This window comes from Triticum aestivum, chromosome 6B (genome assembly GCF_018294505.1).
Source record: "Triticum aestivum cultivar Chinese Spring chromosome 6B, IWGSC CS RefSeq v2.1, whole genome shotgun sequence".
Lineage (NCBI taxonomy): Eukaryota > Viridiplantae > Streptophyta > Magnoliopsida > Poales > Poaceae > Triticum > Triticum aestivum.
The window spans coordinates 343135143-343152040 of NC_057810.1; the positions used below are offsets into that span (position 1 = coordinate 343135143).

The 16898-nt window shown below is 44.5% G+C and overlaps 1 protein-coding gene across 3 annotated transcripts; it reads left to right on the forward strand.

Moving 5' to 3' along the window:
* On the forward strand, positions 1-5597 carry LOC123137114 (nucleolar and coiled-body phosphoprotein 1). Of its 3 annotated transcripts, none has more exons than XM_044556712.1 (5): positions 1-593; positions 1768-2453; positions 2543-2629; positions 3925-4854; positions 5032-5597. In XM_044556712.1, the coding sequence occupies exons 1-5, from the start codon at positions 491-493 to the stop codon at positions 5125-5127; spliced, it is 1902 nt and encodes a 633-aa protein (XP_044412647.1). In that variant the 5' UTR covers positions 1-490; the 3' UTR covers positions 5128-5597. The 3 variants fall into 3 exon arrangements, with proteins under 3 accessions (XP_044412647.1, XP_044412649.1, XP_044412648.1); XM_044556714.1 differs by having other exon boundaries at positions 3934-4854; XM_044556713.1 differs by having other exon boundaries at positions 1771-2453.
* Positions 5598-16898: the final 11301 nt, after the last annotated feature.

The following is a 16898-nucleotide window of genomic DNA, read 5'->3' on the forward strand; positions in this document are numbered from 1 at the left end:
GCCGTTTCAATTCGCCGAGGGCAAACTCGCCGACCCAGCTCAAGAAATCGACGCCGATACGACCCTATCCCCATCTCGCCGACTGATTACGAGCGGATTGGGGGCCCTTCAATCGGGAGAGAGGCGCCCCGTGATACGATACGGGGGCAATTGGAGGCGGCGGCGGCCCCGATTTTTTCCCCGTGATTTTTTCGGGGCTGATTATAGGGGCGGCTCTGGTGATAGCCCTATCTAGGGTTTCGGTCGGGCGGCGAGGCGAAGGCGCTGCCGCGCTAGGGTTTCGGTGGTAGCCCTGCCTCCACGGAGGGGTGGCGTGGAGGTCGCCGGCATGCGTTGATTGGTGATAAGGGGATAGGAGCGGAGCGTTGGCGGCGGCGGCGGCGTGGCATTGCAGCCGCGGATTAGGCTGGTGGGCGCACCGATTGGATCGCTGGAGAAGGACCTCCCCTCTCCGCAGCCATTGGTGGGTAGATGGTGAGTGGTGCCCCCCATGGAGCAGGACATACCCGCCTTCAAGCCGCAATGGCTGATGCAGGGCCAGGTCACGGCCACTGGTGCCGCGACCCTCTGGGCCGCAGCTTCGTCACGCAAAGGTGAATTCACCAGCCTTCCAATTTTGTGTTTGCTACTCTCAGACTGCTAGTGTTATAAATGTAATCTATCGCCGGGTGTTTGCTAGCTGTGGCTTTCTATGATTGAATGTGGACATCTGTGGTGAAACGGGATGCATTGTGATTCACGCTGGAGATACATGCTTATTTAATGGGATACTTGCGTGCGGGTACTGTTTAAGTGGAGATTAGGGTTTTGTGGTGCCTTTTAGCCTGATGCGATTTTGCTTTGAAAATAGAGATTGGCGAATTCGAATGTTGTTTCTTGGATTAATTCGATGATGGGAATATTGGCACAGTTATGGGCATCATTGAAGAACTCATGTGTTCTTTATCTAGTATCAAGGGTTCCTGTAGTTTAAAATGATGCTCATATGATTCAGGTGGTATCAGCTGCGGGTGTCAGCTGCAATAACAAACCATTGCGTTGTGTTCATTACATGTTTTACTAAACTATTTGTAAACATGGTAACATCTGGAAGGCTCGTGAAACTCATACTCCCTCTGGTTTACAAAGCAGATATTTGATCAAGCCATCAACTAAGGGGTTAATGCTTTATTAATTTATTTATGACCATGCTTTATTTTACTCTATAGTATACCAATTTAACATTTATAGTTGTTGGTGGAATATGTTTCCTTGAACAGCTAAACGACAATTATTTGCAAGCGGAGAGTACCTTGCTAAAAGGGCATCACACTTAAATTGAACCATCTGTATTGTTGTACTAGGAAGCAGCACTTTTTTTTAGTATGGAAGGCTGTTTGACCTACTAATATTAACTTTCAACAAATAATTGGAATTGGCCAACATTGGCAAGAAAGATGAACTTAATAAGGTGCTAAGGAGGCATTGGCCCCCCCAAAAATTGGCAACCATCCTAAAATTGTGATCTTGGTGAGAAAATTGGCAGGCGAGTTTTGGCCACCATGCAGACATACCCTTCTACTTCTTTTCAATTACGGTGATTTTTATGTGCTCTTACGAGCATACTATTTGTCTGCAAATGCCATTATGAAGAACGACTCTTACGTGGGTTGGGGGGAGGGGGAGACATTGTAGTTTCATACACCTGTGAACTATAAGTGGCATTGTTTTTCTATGTTGCAATGCTGTCATATATTATCCTAACAAGTCTTCTCTTGGATATTCTAGTAGATTGTCAAGGTAAGGGTGGTTCATCAAGAAATCGCTCATCTGGGCACAACCGTGACCAGAGTTCCCGGCAGTCTTCATCACGGAGGAGTTCAGTCTCAAGTGGATCCCGGAGGCTTGACCGGGATGACATGGGGAAGACAAGGGGCTATGCAAATTTTGGAAGGAACAAGGATAAGGAGAGGGAGAAGGATTTTGATTCCCGTGATAGGGAGAGTAGGTCCGTTACAGCAGATCGTGATGGCTTTCAATCATTTAGCTCATGTAGACCTGAAAGGGATAGGTTAAATCGTGCTCGCTCAAAGGTAGACACATCAAGTAAGGGAGTAATTAGTCTAAATAATGGTAGTACATCTAAAAGCAATACTGTTGGCGTTGCCTTTGAGCGAGAATTCCCACAGCTTAGTTCCGAGGACAAGAATGTTAGGCAAGACATTAGCAGAGTCCCATCTCCTGGTATCACCACCCCAATTCAGAGCCTGCCTCCATTTACTCCATCTGATGGCTGGACTTCCAAGCTAGTAGGTGCTCCTCTATCAAGTGAGCCAAAGAAAAATCTTGTTGCCTCTTCTGTACCACAAGCCGCTCCTAGTAAAAAGCCTGAAGTAGCACTGAACAGTGGAACTGCATTAAGCATGGCAGAGACTGTTATGCAAGCTCCTCAGAGAACTTCGTCTGGACCTCAGGTAGGAACCATGTCATGGTGTTTATAATGTTCTCATTGATATAAATGTTGTCTCTCTGGATTCATGTTCACGTACTCTTTTGCTTGTAGTTATCAATTGATGCTCAGAAGATTGAAGAAAGAACTTTGAGACAAAACACTCTAAGACCCATGACTTCTACAACAAGCAAATCTTCTGTGAGTTATCTTCTGCCTTTTGACCAGAAGATTTTTTCACATTTTTTACCTTTTACCTGCAAGAATGGTTGTGATTTACTTTTTGCTCTTACTTGTGGGTGTAAATCACTTCCCATATTTGCTGGCAGTTGCAGTAATAAAATAATTTCTCTCTCTCTCTCTCTCTATATATATATATATATAAATATATATATATATATATATATTTCTCTCTCTCTCTCTCTCTCTAATTACACACACACACACGCGCGCGCGCGCGCGCGCGCTTAACTCTTGGTGTTGGACTAGACATTACATTTCCTGTTTCCTATGTTATGATTTAGTATAACATCATAGGGCACTTCATTTGCCTCTGATGTATGGAAAATGTAATATCGGATTTTCTGCTCTAGCATGATCACATGTTTAATTGTACCCTAACATTACTCAACTAATGGTACTCACGGAGATGCTTTATATTTCGCTGGTTGTGCAGATATGCACTAAGGCGGTCTAAACATGCTTTGGAAGTGGAATATTTACACCCTTGCTATTTTGTATGTTAAGAGGCATGGGCAGAATGACTGCTATAAAAAAATAATAATTTGCATGTGATACCTACTTTCGTGCGCTTCATGTTTCACTCTAATGCGATTTAAAAATATATCCTGAAGTATTCCTAAGGGCTACTGTCCTGAATTAGTTTGATAGGTTGTTTTCCTTGTATGTGTTATGAACTTCGACGGTTTGACCAATGGGTAAATACTGTGGAAGGATGCCAGATGGCACAGCTTGAAAGAAGAGGGAGCCTAGTAGAGAAGGATTTATCACTACTCTTGCTTGATGATCAAAATAATCGTTCATCTTATGTAGAGATGTGTGTGCCTAATAACAAAATATTGATTGAAACGATGTGTAAAATGGTAATTTAAAAAGAGAAGGAAATAACTACTTAATCTAGCAGGGAAACTAATCTCTCAATTCCTATATCTTTGGATTTGATTGCTGTTGCCACATCCATTGCCCTAGTCGGTGTCACCATTCTCATGATGGCAGCGTGCTAGACTATTGATTATCTGGATGTGACCTTGTTCTGTCCCCGAGGTGCAATGTGCCACCAGGTGTGTTCGACATAAACTATAATTAAAAAGCAAGCAAAAGTTTTGCCTCGAAAAGAAAAGGCTCACTCATAAAACTGATGCTAGTAAATGCTACATGGTTCTGGCAATTGTGTGTTCTGGTTGTGTTTGTCTCACCTTTTTTGAGTGTGTGATATGCATGCACCAATGTATTTTGCTTAGCTAACTTATTTCAAGATTATTCAGGTAACAAGCTCTTCCAAATCAAAAGGAACACGGATTGGAGATCTTGCTGGTACTAGTAAGGCCATACAACAATCATTAGCACTTCCCGCCAATGGTTCTGTTCGAGCTCCAGCCAAGACCGAGCTTTCAAAGCTTACGCTTTCAGGAAGCTTTAAAATCCTCAGCCGAGAGCAAAATTGTACTGCACAGACTCCTAAAGACTCTCCAGGCAATCCTGCGAGTCCTCCAGCTCGTGTGGCTTCCACGGAACCACAGAAGAAGCCTCCTCTCAGCCAAAAGCCCAAGGTTTCCACACATGATCTTCCTCTAGTGCAAGGTTCATCTGGTGGTGTTAGCAAATCAAGATTAAAGTTCTTCCAGTCGTTGCGAACCAAATCTAATGGTTCAAGTTCAGCCGTTGAGTCAGGTTGTGAGCCATCTCCATCCAGCGGAGTTGATGCGAAGCATGATTCTTGTCTTAATTCTGGAATGAAATGCATGGGGAATGGAAAGTGTTTCTGTGAAGAAGCAAATTCTTCCGAGGGATCTCAGCGGCACCATTCAGACAATGAAGAGAACAATTCATCCTTGCAGTCTGTTGACATGGCAGCTGGGGGATCTCAGCAGCTTGTTGTAGAAAACCTGGAGTCTGACTCCTCATCTGAACTTGCTGACACAGGAGATGAAGGATTCCAGGTATCCGGCTCAGACAATGCAGATGGTAGCTCCTCCTCAGCGCTTGCAGATTCAGATGATGGGTACAAGAACTCACAGTCTGGCAATGAGGAAGCTAGTTCATCGTCAGAGGCTACTGAACCAGAAGATGAGGAGTATCCAGCTGAAGCCATATTTACTGCAGAAGATCTGGCTTTCATGATATCCCTTGGCTGGAGTAAAGATGAAAAGGTGCAACCTTTGGGTTTGGAAGAAATTGCTGACTATGTAAGTCATTTTCATTCTTAATTTCTGGTGTCCTTCACATTCTAGTGACGTATGTCCAATTCACCAAAACTTGAGGCCCGTAATGTTTGGACTTGATTAATAGCCTGTAGTTACTTGTTCACATGAAAAGCATTTGATGCCATTTTTTGTTATGACACCAATCGCAATCTTGTGCAGGTGAGGCGCCATAAGGGGCTGGAGCAGAGGCTTTTCTCCATGGAAGCCAACGCCGACATCAAGATAATTCTCCTTTATCTTTGCGGTCAGAGCTAAATGAAAGGTTGAAGGAGCCTAGAGTACAGGAAACAGACGCTTTAAAAGGCAGGTACTAGGGACTATGGAAGCCACAGTTTGCAAAATGCAATGGCTAGTCACATCTTTTGATGCTGAGAACCGATAGCAAAGAGTCCTTGGCATGAGTTTTGTCTAGATTAACAAGTCGAGATTTTTTTTCCCTGATGACTCTCGTCTATCAACTTGGGGAGGTGGTTCACAAGTAGTTCTGACAATTTTTGGCATGTTGGAAAAATGAGATTAGGACTTATCATATTTTCCCCAGGAATACCAAATGTAGGTCCTGTCCTGCTGCCCTTTGAAAAATAGGTTGCTTTTCCCCCTCGTCAGGTCTTATCTTTATTTTCGAAAAGGATAAGGTGGTATTTTCAAATATGATTACACTCGTCTCAGAGAAAGTTTCTTTGAACTCGATGTCCTCTTTTATTTCCTCTGAGATTGATTCGCTATTTGATGGCTGCCTTTCTCTTGTCGACTCCGAAGAAAACATTTCGTGATTGACTCTGCAGAAAAGTACTTCCTCTGTAAACTAATACTCCCTCCGTCCAAAAATAAGTGTCTCAACTACTAAAGAGTACTACAAAGTTGTACTAAGTTTGAGACACTTATTTTGGGACGGAGGGAGTATAATATAAGAGCGTTTAGATAATTAAAGTATGGTCTAAATGGAAATACCCCCTAATGTTAATATGTCTAAATATCCGTTGCTCTCACTGAAAAGGTTATTTCCCCTACTTGTATTTTCATATGTTAAAAATACCCAATTAGGATTGCCATCATCGGATTTGTTAACTTTGGATAACTGGATGGTACACTGCACGTTGCTGCATTAATTTTGTCAAAAAAATGCATAAAAATAGCTAAAAATTCTTTAAAGAAATACACACATACATATGGATGTATACTGCTTGTTTGCAGAGTTTCATGGCGAAATACTTTTTTATGTGAGCTACACAAAAGTGAATTATGTATGGAAAAAGCTAGTTACCTACCGATCTTTCTCTCACATCCATCACGTTCCACGCTTGACACACCTCTTACACTTGACGCACCTCTTGATGGACCGACACAACGCTTCTCTTCATCTTGATGGGCAAGCGCACTGCTTTTCTTCATCCCTATCTCTAAAGAAATGACCATACTTTTTTATCTCTTCTACCCATGTGTTGAATCTCATCTAACCATGCAGAGCGCACTGCTTCTCTTCATTTTGATGGGCAAGCACACCGCTTCTCTCCTTCATCCCTATCTCTAAAGAAATGACCATACTTTTTTATCTTTCCTATCCATGTGTTGAATCTCATCTGAACATGCGGAGCGCAGCTCAGCACCTGTTCCAAAAAGGCATACCGCAATAAATGGGATGATGCAGAGACCACATGGTGCTCTCTCTGTTGCAGCCGTTGGTGTTCTTGCAAGTTTTCGCAACAATTGCAGGATTACATAGAAGAAGCTAGAGGTATCGGGTCCTATTGCAATGGAGGTTTTGCAACAAGGGTCTTGTTACAGAAAAATAGAGAAGAGGTTCCGCATCAAGGGTTTTGTTGCAAAAAAATAGAGAAGAAAATTTTGCAACAAGGGTTTTGTTGCAGTAAATTAAATAAGAGAATATTTTACAACAGATGTCTTGTTGCAGAAAATTAGAGAAGAAGAGATTTTTATAACATGACTCTTATTGCAGAAAGTTAGAGCAGAAGAGGTTTTACAACAAGAGCATTGTTGCAAGAAATTACAAAACAAGAAAGCTCGCCTTGTACAATCGGACGGGGCTCAAGAGGCGGCAGATCTTTTTAAAAGATCTCCGGGCCGACGCGTAGCATCGTCCTGTATGGATTTCTAGCCCATGTACTTACTATAAAAGCACATCAAAACAGATTTTGTGATGAAATTTCACATGCACTAGTATATATCTGTAAGTACTTGTATATTTACATTTCAGATTTTTTTGACACAAGAAATTGGTAATTTTGTTTTGAAAATTCCGGACTCCATGGAGACCGAGAGCAAAAAGATGCACTCATAATTAGGTGCTACATAAACAACTAAAAGAAGTAAAAAGTAAGAGTTTCTCGATTTAGACTTAACAATATTTTGAAAAATGATGTGTAAAAAAGAAAGATATTAGATCCAGTTAAAAGTGTGTCATTCCAAAAAATATATGAAGGATCAACAATATAGGCATGCCCCAAATGCCGAACATATATAAGTTTCTTTGAGACCACATCAACCGTCAGACGGTTGCTAGTGGACCAAGCTAGTAAATTTAACGGCTACCACAATTTTGATGATGTGAAAGCATGCATGTTAAGATAATTTGTAGTGCGGATCACCCTCTTAGATATACATGGTGCCTTAGTGCCCTCAAAACCATGGAAAAATCATCACTTTTGTAAAAAATCATGGGAAACCACCAGTTTAGAGACCGATGAGTAACACAAAACACCGATTCCAATATTATTAGTTGTCTCTAATAGCGGAACTGATTGGTGGGACACTATTGTTAGGTTGACTGGTAGCTCAAGTGGACAAAATGTCAAGGTGTAGGTAGGGCCCACATGTAAGATTATGAAACTTGCCAACTCCTTCCCCTTCCTCGATCCCGTCTCTTCTTTTTCTCTCTCCTAATCCAACCTCTTCATACGCGCTGCCGTTGCCATTGCTTACCTCCCTATGGTTGTGCGTCGTTGCCCCACCACTAGCCTCTGCTCTGTGATGTTGTTGAGTGTTACTTTTACACTCATCACATATGATATTAAACCGGTTTATTTTATAAAAAACAAGATATTGTTCCGATATTGTAACTAATGACTAATGAATGCAAATGATTATAAAATGTGATCTTTATTTTGTTTCCACAGAAAATAGGGCTAAATATGGATGAAATCAATCATATACATGAAAATGAGTAAAGAGGAGATAAGGAAGATCAAATGGGAGACGCAAGAGAAGCACTATAGTGCAAGACGGTGTCTCGTACAAGCACACGCACTCGTATGAGCTGCTGGAGGCACCGCTTGGTCTAACCCTACAAATACCATGAAGGGGCCAAAGTCAGGTAAGCAACAAAACATCGCCGAGACCGCCCTCTTCATCATCCACATCAACCCTAGCATTCGTCATTTTCCATCTCCATCACCATAGCCATCTTCACCACCATCACCGTAGCTTACCCCGGGCATAAAAACCGAAGACCGAAAACCAAGCTCGAAAAGACCGACCGATAGAAAAGACTGAATAAAAAAGGTCTGCACAAATAGTGTTGGGGAAAGTAGCATGCAATTTCAAAAAAAAATTCCTATGCTCACGCAAGATCTATCTAGGAGATGCATAGCAACGAGAGGGGAAGAGTGTGTCTATGTACCCTCGTGGCCCGAAAGCGGAAGCGTTTAACAACACGGTTGATGTAGTCGAACTTCTTCTAGCTCCGACCGATCAAGTACCGAATGTACGACACCTCCGAGTTCTACACACGTTCAACTCGATGACGTCCCTCGCCCTCTTGATCCAGCAAGGTGTCGAGGAAGTAGACGAGTTCTGTCAGCACGACGGCATGGTGACGATGACGGTGATGTGATCCGCGCAGGGCTTCGCCAAAGCACCGCGAGAATATGACCGAGGGTGTAATCTATGGAGGGGGGCGCCGCACACGGCTAACAGTTGATGTTGTGCGTTGTAGGCGCCCCCTCCCCACATATATATAGGTTGGAGGGAAGGAGAGGCAGCCAACGGGTGCCCCAAGTAGGAGGAATCCTACTTGGGGTCCTCTCCCAATTCGGCCAACCCCCTCTCCTATTCCTATTTGGAGTAGGAAGGGAAGAGGGGGAAGGGGGAATCCTATTCCCTTTTCCTTTCCTCCTTCCCCTTTCCTTCTCCAATTTGGCCAACCCATATGGGGGGGGGGCATCAACCCCTTTGTGGCTTGTGCGTTTCCCCTCTTGGCCCATAAGGGCCATATCTTTTGCCCGGGGTGCCCGGAACCCCTTCCGGTGACCCGATAAGTATCCGGTGCTTCCCGAAACACTTTCGGTGTCCAAATACCATTGTCCTATGTATTGATTTTTACCTCTTGACCATTTCGAGACTCCTTGTCATGTCGTGATCTCATCCGGGACTCCGAACAACATTCGGTCACCAAATCACATAACTCATATAATACAATACCGTCATCGAACGTTAAGCGTGTGGACCCTACGGGTTCGAGAACTATATAAACATGACCGAGACACCTCTCCAGTCAATAACCAATAGCGGAACCTGGATGCTCATATTGGCTCCCACATATTCTACGAAGATCTTTGTCGGTCGAACCCTTATGACAACATACGTTATTCCCTTTGTCCATCAGTATGTTACTTGACCGAGTTTCGATCGTCGGTATCTTCATACCTAGTTCAATCTCGTTACCAGCAAGTCTATTTACTCGTTCCGTAACGCATCATCCTGCAACTAACTCATTAGTCACTTTACTTGCAAGGCTTCTTATGATGTGCATTACCGAGAGGGCCTAGAGATACCTCTCCGATACTCGGAGTGACAAATCCTAATCTCGATCTATGCCAACCCAATAAACACCTTCAGAGATACCTGCTGAGTCAAGTGATTATGATATCCAGACATTCTGAGTATGTGTTCACTGACAGAACTATTCTCCTCCATCTAGCAGCTATATAACTTGTTGGAGACTCCATATGTAACACCCGGAGACCGATGCGCCAGGTGTCTTCCATTTATTTGCTGTCGTTGCCATGTCATTTGCTTGCGTGTTGCACTTTGCCATGTCATTATATGCATTTCATCTGCATGTTTTTTCAAAACTTGCATCCATCCGGGTCCTCCCAATTCTCTCCGTTGTCCGTTCTGAGCCCAGACACTCTCGCTCGCGCCCGCGGCACCTCCCAGATACTGTTTTGTGAGCCGCAGAAAAATGTTCTCAGAATGGACCGAGAGTTGATGAGTGGTCTTGGTATATTACCGGTAGACCGCCTATCAAATTTCGTTCCATTTGGAGGTCGTTTGATGCCTCAACAGTTAACCGCGTTAACCTTCGGACCCCTTGTCGGACCCCTTTCTCTTTGCAGCCCAGCACCCCCTCCACACAGCCCGCTAGCCCATCAAAACCCCTCCATGCTCTCTGCCGTTCGATCAGGATTGTGTGGGCGAAACCACACCTCATTTGGACTCTCCTAGCTCCCTCTACCTATAAATATGCCTCTCCCCCCGAAATTCGTGGTCTAACCCTAGCCTCCTTCCCCCTCCGCGCCACCGGACATGTCCGCCTTGCCCGACCAATCCCCCACTGCCACCTCAGCTCCGCCACCTCCCGCGCCCAACCGGGGAGTGCCACGTCGCCCCCGCCGCTCCCCACCACTGCGTGGGCCCGCGAGCCCATCTGCGGCCCGTTGGGCCCGGATGCCGCCGCCCGCACCGCCCGGTTTCCCGAGACGCTCGCGTCGCCGGTCGACGCCTCTCCCCGCCGCCGCACTCCTCTGCGCCACCTCGTCGGCCGCTGGAAGCCCCGCCGCCGGATCCCGCCGGCCTCCCCGCTTCCGTCCGCCCTCGCCGCCTCGCTCCAGGAGGGCCGCCGCCACCTCCCACCGGCCTCCTGGACCTCGCCGCCCCGCACCAGCATCCCGCCGCCGCCATTCACCGGAGAGCGCCCGCATCGTGCCGCCCTCACCTCGTTGCCGGAGCGCGCCACCCTCGCCGGATCCGGGGCCCCAATGCCCGGATCTACCCGTTCTCGGCGAGCTCCACCGCTCCGAGGTCGCCAGAGACCCGCCGCCATCTACCTCGTCGCCCCAACCGCCGCATGACCTGCGCCGAATGGCCCCATCCCGATCCAGCCCGGATCCGCTTGGCCGCCGAACCAAGCACGTCCAGCGTCCCCGTCGTCCCGGAGCCCTGTCACCCCGCTTCGTCCCGGGACCGCTCCGTCCTTGCGCGCTGCACCGCTCCGTCCCCGTACCGCGAGATCCAGTTTTCCCCATGAGGTAGTTTTTTTTCACTAAGTCCCCAGTTTTTCAACATCATGTGCTCATGTTTGAACTACCATAACTTTGTGCATATTGCTCCATTTTGCGTGTATGATATGTCAAAATGTTCATAACTTGATGATCTTCATGATGAAATAGTTTGCATGCATGTTACTTTTCATATTGATGCTTTAATATTCATTTCAAAATTGCTAAGTGATATAAACTGCTGAAATCTGCTGCGTGTTAACATCATTTATGCATCTTGTGAGTGGTGTAACTTTGTCTCTGTTGATCCTGTGGTGATGATCTTGATATGAACAGTTTCTCCTCTTCATGCTCTACATGTTGGTGTGCTTTCATGTTAGGGTGCATCTTGACATGTTAATCTCTGTTGCAAAAGTGCTTGTTGCTGTTAACTGCTGAAAACCGTTATAACTTGTCATTTTGTCATTTTTATATCTTTTTGTGTAATTTCCTTTTGAGCATGATGTCTACATGTTTTAGGAGCATAATAATGCCATCTTTATAGTGGTTCAATTCATGTATTTGGTTATGCCCTGTGGTGAGTGCAACAAGCTTGTGAAATGGGCTACTTGCTGTTAATGTCCTGTCAAGTCTGAATCTGTTATATCATGTTGCTATGTTTGCTTGATGCTACCATAAAATCCATGCATATTTTGGAGATGCTTAGTTGACATGTTTTGTTGTCCATGTTATGCTTTATCATGCCGTGTCTTTTGATGCCTTATATATATGTCCTGTAGCTTATGTTTTCATTGCCATGAGCATGCCTAAATAATGTTCCAGTTTTCTGTTAATTTCATGATGCCATGTTGTGAGTTTGATAGTATTTTATCCATGCCTCTTTTGGAGATTCTCCAATTACATGTTTTGATGTATATTATGAGTAATATTTTAACATTTCATGTGTGATAATTTTGGATATCATATGCCTATGTTCCATGCTTGCAAACATGCTATCATAATGTTGCTGTTTTACACTTGCTGAAACTGTTTCAGCATTCAATCTTGTCTTGTTGGTTACCACTAATCCATGAGTCATATGCATATGATGCCTTGATGTTATTTGCTCTTTGTTATGTGTAATTTGATTACATGCCCTTGGTTGCTATGTATAGTTGCTGTAGCATCTTTGTTTCATGACGCCAACATGCCATCACATTAACTCTGCTCATGTATATGCTCCTGTGTTATAAAGTTGCATTTTGCATTGATCATCTTGGCTTAATCTTGATGCCTATGAACCTGAACCTTAATGATATTTGAATTAAGTTATCTGTAAATAAAGTGCATGTCAAGTTTGTGCTCATATGATTCTTGTAGCATGTTGTTTTGATGAGTGCAAAGTGCCTACTTGCTGTTTTGGGCAGATTGATGTTATAACTTGTTTGGAGTGTATCTGTTGAACCGTTGCTCCGTTTTGAGCATGCTCTATATGAAACTTTCTTAGAATTGCATGTAGTTTCATATTATCATGTTGCATCCATGCTTTGAGTGTGTCTGGTTGATGTTTGAATGCATTTTGCATCTATGCCATGTTTAACTTGTTTTGCTCATATCTTCTAGGCCGTAGCTCCGAATTAAATGAACTTTATATGTAACTTGACTAGAATCTCGTGTAGATCATCTTGGTGCATCTTAACTTGCTGTTTAACAACTTGAACATAATGTGTTATTCAGATCTGGACCAAATTTGAAATTTGCATATGAGGACTTTCCGGACTTGTTATATGTTGTTTCCGGCCTCATTTAAACTTGCTTTGATGTGTTGTCCTTGTATGCATCATCTCTTGCCATGAGTAGCATCATGTAGCCTTGTCATACATCATCCTTGGTTGAGCATCATGTCATGTGTATGTGTTGTGTGTTTACCATGTTGTTTGCTTCTTTCCAGTTGTGCTTCTTCTCGATAGTTTCTGTTTTGTCGCAACCGTGAGGATTCGTTCGACTATGCTTGGTTCATATACGCCCGTTCGTCTGCTTCATGTACTCGTTCTTCTTCCTAGCAGGATTTCAGGCAAGATGACCGTCACCTTGGATCTCACTACTATCTTTGCTATGCTAGTTGTCTCGATGCTATCGCTTTGTCGCGCTACCTACCACTTGTTTATCAAGCCTCCCAAATTGCTATGGCAGCCTCTAACCTTTTTCACCCTTCCTAGCAAACCATTGTTTGGCTATGTTACCACTTTGCTCAGCCCTTCTTATAGCGTTGCTAGTTGCAGGTTGTTTCATGTTGGGACATGGATATTTTGGGATATCACAATATCTCTTATTTAATTAATGCATCTATATACTTGGTAAAGGGTGGAAGGCTCGGCCTTATACCTGGTGTTTTGTTCCACTCTTGCCGCCCTAGTTTCCATCATACCGGTGTTATGTTCCTTGATTTTGCGTCCCTAACACGGTGAAGGGTATGGGACCCTCTTGACAGTTCGCTTTGAATAAAACTCTTCCAGTAAGGCCCAACATTGGTTTTCCATTTGCCTAATAACAACTAAAACTTAAATAGGGGATTTTCGCCAGCCCCCTAGTATTCTTAATCAACCCCCCGGCCAGTGCTCCTCTGAGTGTTGGTCCAAACTAGAGCACCGTGCAGGACCGCCCCTAGGCAACTTGGGGTATTTGGCTCCTGTACGCTTCGCTCATCCGTTGTGCCCTGAGAACGAGATACGTGCGGCTCCTATCAGGATTTGTCGGCACACCAAGAGGTCTTGCTGGTTTTGTTTTACCATTGTTGAAATGTCTTGTGCACCGGGACCCCGAGTCTGATCGGATGTCCTGCGATGGAGGATTGTCTCCGCGGATCGTGAGCTTGTAATGGGCTAAGTTGGGACAACCCTGCAGGGTATAAACTTTCGAGAGCCATTCCCACGGTTATGTGGCAGATGAGGATTTGTTAATATCCGGTTGTAGAGAACTTGACACTAGATTCGAATTAAAATACCCAACCGCGTGTGTAACCATGATGGTCTCTTTTTGAGTGGGTCGAGAAGAGAACACGGTGGAGTTATGTTTGAACGTAAGTAGTTCATGATCACTTATTGATCATTACTAGTTTGCGACCGTTTTCGTAGCTTCTCATCTTATTCTTGTACTCGTAAGTTAGCCACCATATAATGCTTAGTCGCTGCTGCAATCTCACCACTTATCCATTCCTTACCCTTTAGGATTTGCTAGTCTTGATACCCATGGTAATGGGATTGCTGAGTCCTTGTGGCTCACAGATTACTACAACAACAGTTGCAAGTACATGTAATGCGATTATCATGATGCGAGAGCGATGTTTACTTGTTTTGGAGTTCTTCTTCTGCTTCTTCTTCGTTCAGGGGATAGGTTCATGGTTGGCAGCCTTGGCTAGCAGGGTGGTTGTCATTTGAGTTTATGTTTGTGTTTCATCTGTAGTCGGATGTTGCTCTTGCGTATGATGTTGTTGTACTCATGCGACATTGTATGCCTTTTGTATGTATCCCCAACTATTATGTAATGGTACGATGTAATGATATCCACCTTGCAAAAGCGTCTCCAATATGCGCTTATATCCTTGGTGGGACCTTCGAGTTCCTTTAGGATAGGGTCCCATATTGGGCGTGACATCATATCTCTCAACTCGGGCATGTGCTTGAAATATTAACTTCAACTCTTGGAACATCTCATATGCTCCGTGATGTTCAAAACGTCTCTGAAGTCCCGATTCTAAGCCGTAAAGCATGGCACACTGAACTATCGAGTAGTCATCATATTGAGCTCGCTAGACGTTCAAAACATCAGCATCTGCTCCCGCAGCAGGCCTTTCACCTAGCGGTGCATCAAGGACATAGTTCTTCCTTGCAGCAATGAGGATAATCCTCAAGTTATGGACCCAGTCCGTGTAGTTGCTACCATCATCTTTCAACTTAGCTTTCTCTAGGAACACATTAAAATTCAAGGGAACGGTAGCACGGGCCATTGATCTACAACATAGTTATGGAAATACTATCAGGACTAAGTTCATGATAAATTAAGTTCAATTAATCAAATTACTTAAGAACTCCCACTTAGATAGACACCCCTTAAGTCATCTAAATGATACGTGATCCAAATCAACTAAACCATGTCCAATCATCATGTGAGATGGAGTAGTCATCAATGGTGAACATCTCTATGTTGATCATATCTACTATATGATTCACGTTCGACCTTTCGGTCTCCAGTGTTCTGAGGCCATGTCTGTACATGCTGGGCTCGTCAAGTTTAACCCGAGTATTCTGCATGTGCAAAACTGTCTTGCACCGCTTGTATGTGAACATAGAGCCTATCACACCCGATTATCATGTGGTGTCTTAGCAAGAAGAACTGTCGCAATGGTGCATACTGAGGGAGAACACTATACCTTGAAATTTTAGTTAAGGGATCATCTTATAATGCTACCGCCGTACTAAGCAAAATAAGATGCATAAAAATAAACATCGCATGCAATCAAGATATGTGACATAATATGGCCATCAGCATCACATGCTTTTGATCTCCATCTCCAAAGCATCGTCATGATCTCCATCATCACCGGCTCGACACCTTGATCTCCATCGTTGCGTCATGGTCGTCTCGTCAACTATTGCTTGTAGAACTATCGCTACTCTTAGTGATAAAGTAAAGCAACTACATGGAGTTTACATTTCATGCAATAAAGAGACAACCATAAGGCTCCTGCCAGTTGCCAATAAATTTTACAAAACATGATCATCTCATACCATAATGTATATCACAACATGTCTTGACCTTATCACATCACAAGATGCCCTGCAAAAACAAGTTAGACGTCCTCTACTTTGTTGTTGCAAGTTTTAGTGGTTGCTACGGGCTCTAGTAAGAACCATTCTTATCTACGGCACAAAAACCACAACGGTGATTCATCAAGTTTGCTATTTTAACCATCAACAAGGACCGACGCAGTAAAATTCGATTCAACTAAAGTAGGAGAAACAGACATCCACCAGCCACCTTTATGCAAACTAGTTGCATGTCTGCAGGTGGAACCGGTCTCATGAACATGGTCATGTAAGGTTGGTCTGGGCCGCTTCTGTTGGGGAACGTAGTAATTTCAAAAAATTTCCGACACACATGCAATATCATGGTGATGCATAGCAACGAGAGGGGAGAGTGTGTCCACGTACCCTCGTAGACCGAAAGCGGAAGCGTTAGCACAACACGGTTGATGTAGTCATACGTCTTCACGACCCGACCGATCAAGCATCGAAACTACGGCACCTCCGAGTTCTTGCACACGTTCAGCTCGATGACGTCCCCCGTACTCCGATCCAGTAGAGTGTCAAGGGAGAGTTCTGTCAGCACGACGGTGTGGTGACGATGATGATGTTCTACCGTCGTAGGGCTTCGCCTAAGCACCGCTACGATATTATCGAGGAGGACTTTGGTGGAGGGGGGCACCACACACGGCTAAGAGATCAATGATCAATTGTTGTGTCTATGGGGTGCCCCCCTCCCCCGTATATAAAGGAGTGGAGGAGGGGGCCGGCCAAGGGGGTGGCGCGCCCTAGGGGGGCAATCCTACTCCAAGTAGGATTCCCCCCTCTTTCCTAGTCCAAGTAGGAGAGGGGAAGGAAGGGAAGGAGAAGGAGAAGGAAGGAGAGAGAGGAAAAGGAGGAAAGGGGGGCCGACCCCCTAGTCCAATTCGGTTTAGGCTAGGGGGGCCGCACGCCCTGCCTCCTCTCTTCCACCACTTGGCCCATGAGGCCCATTGCTTCTTCCTCGTAT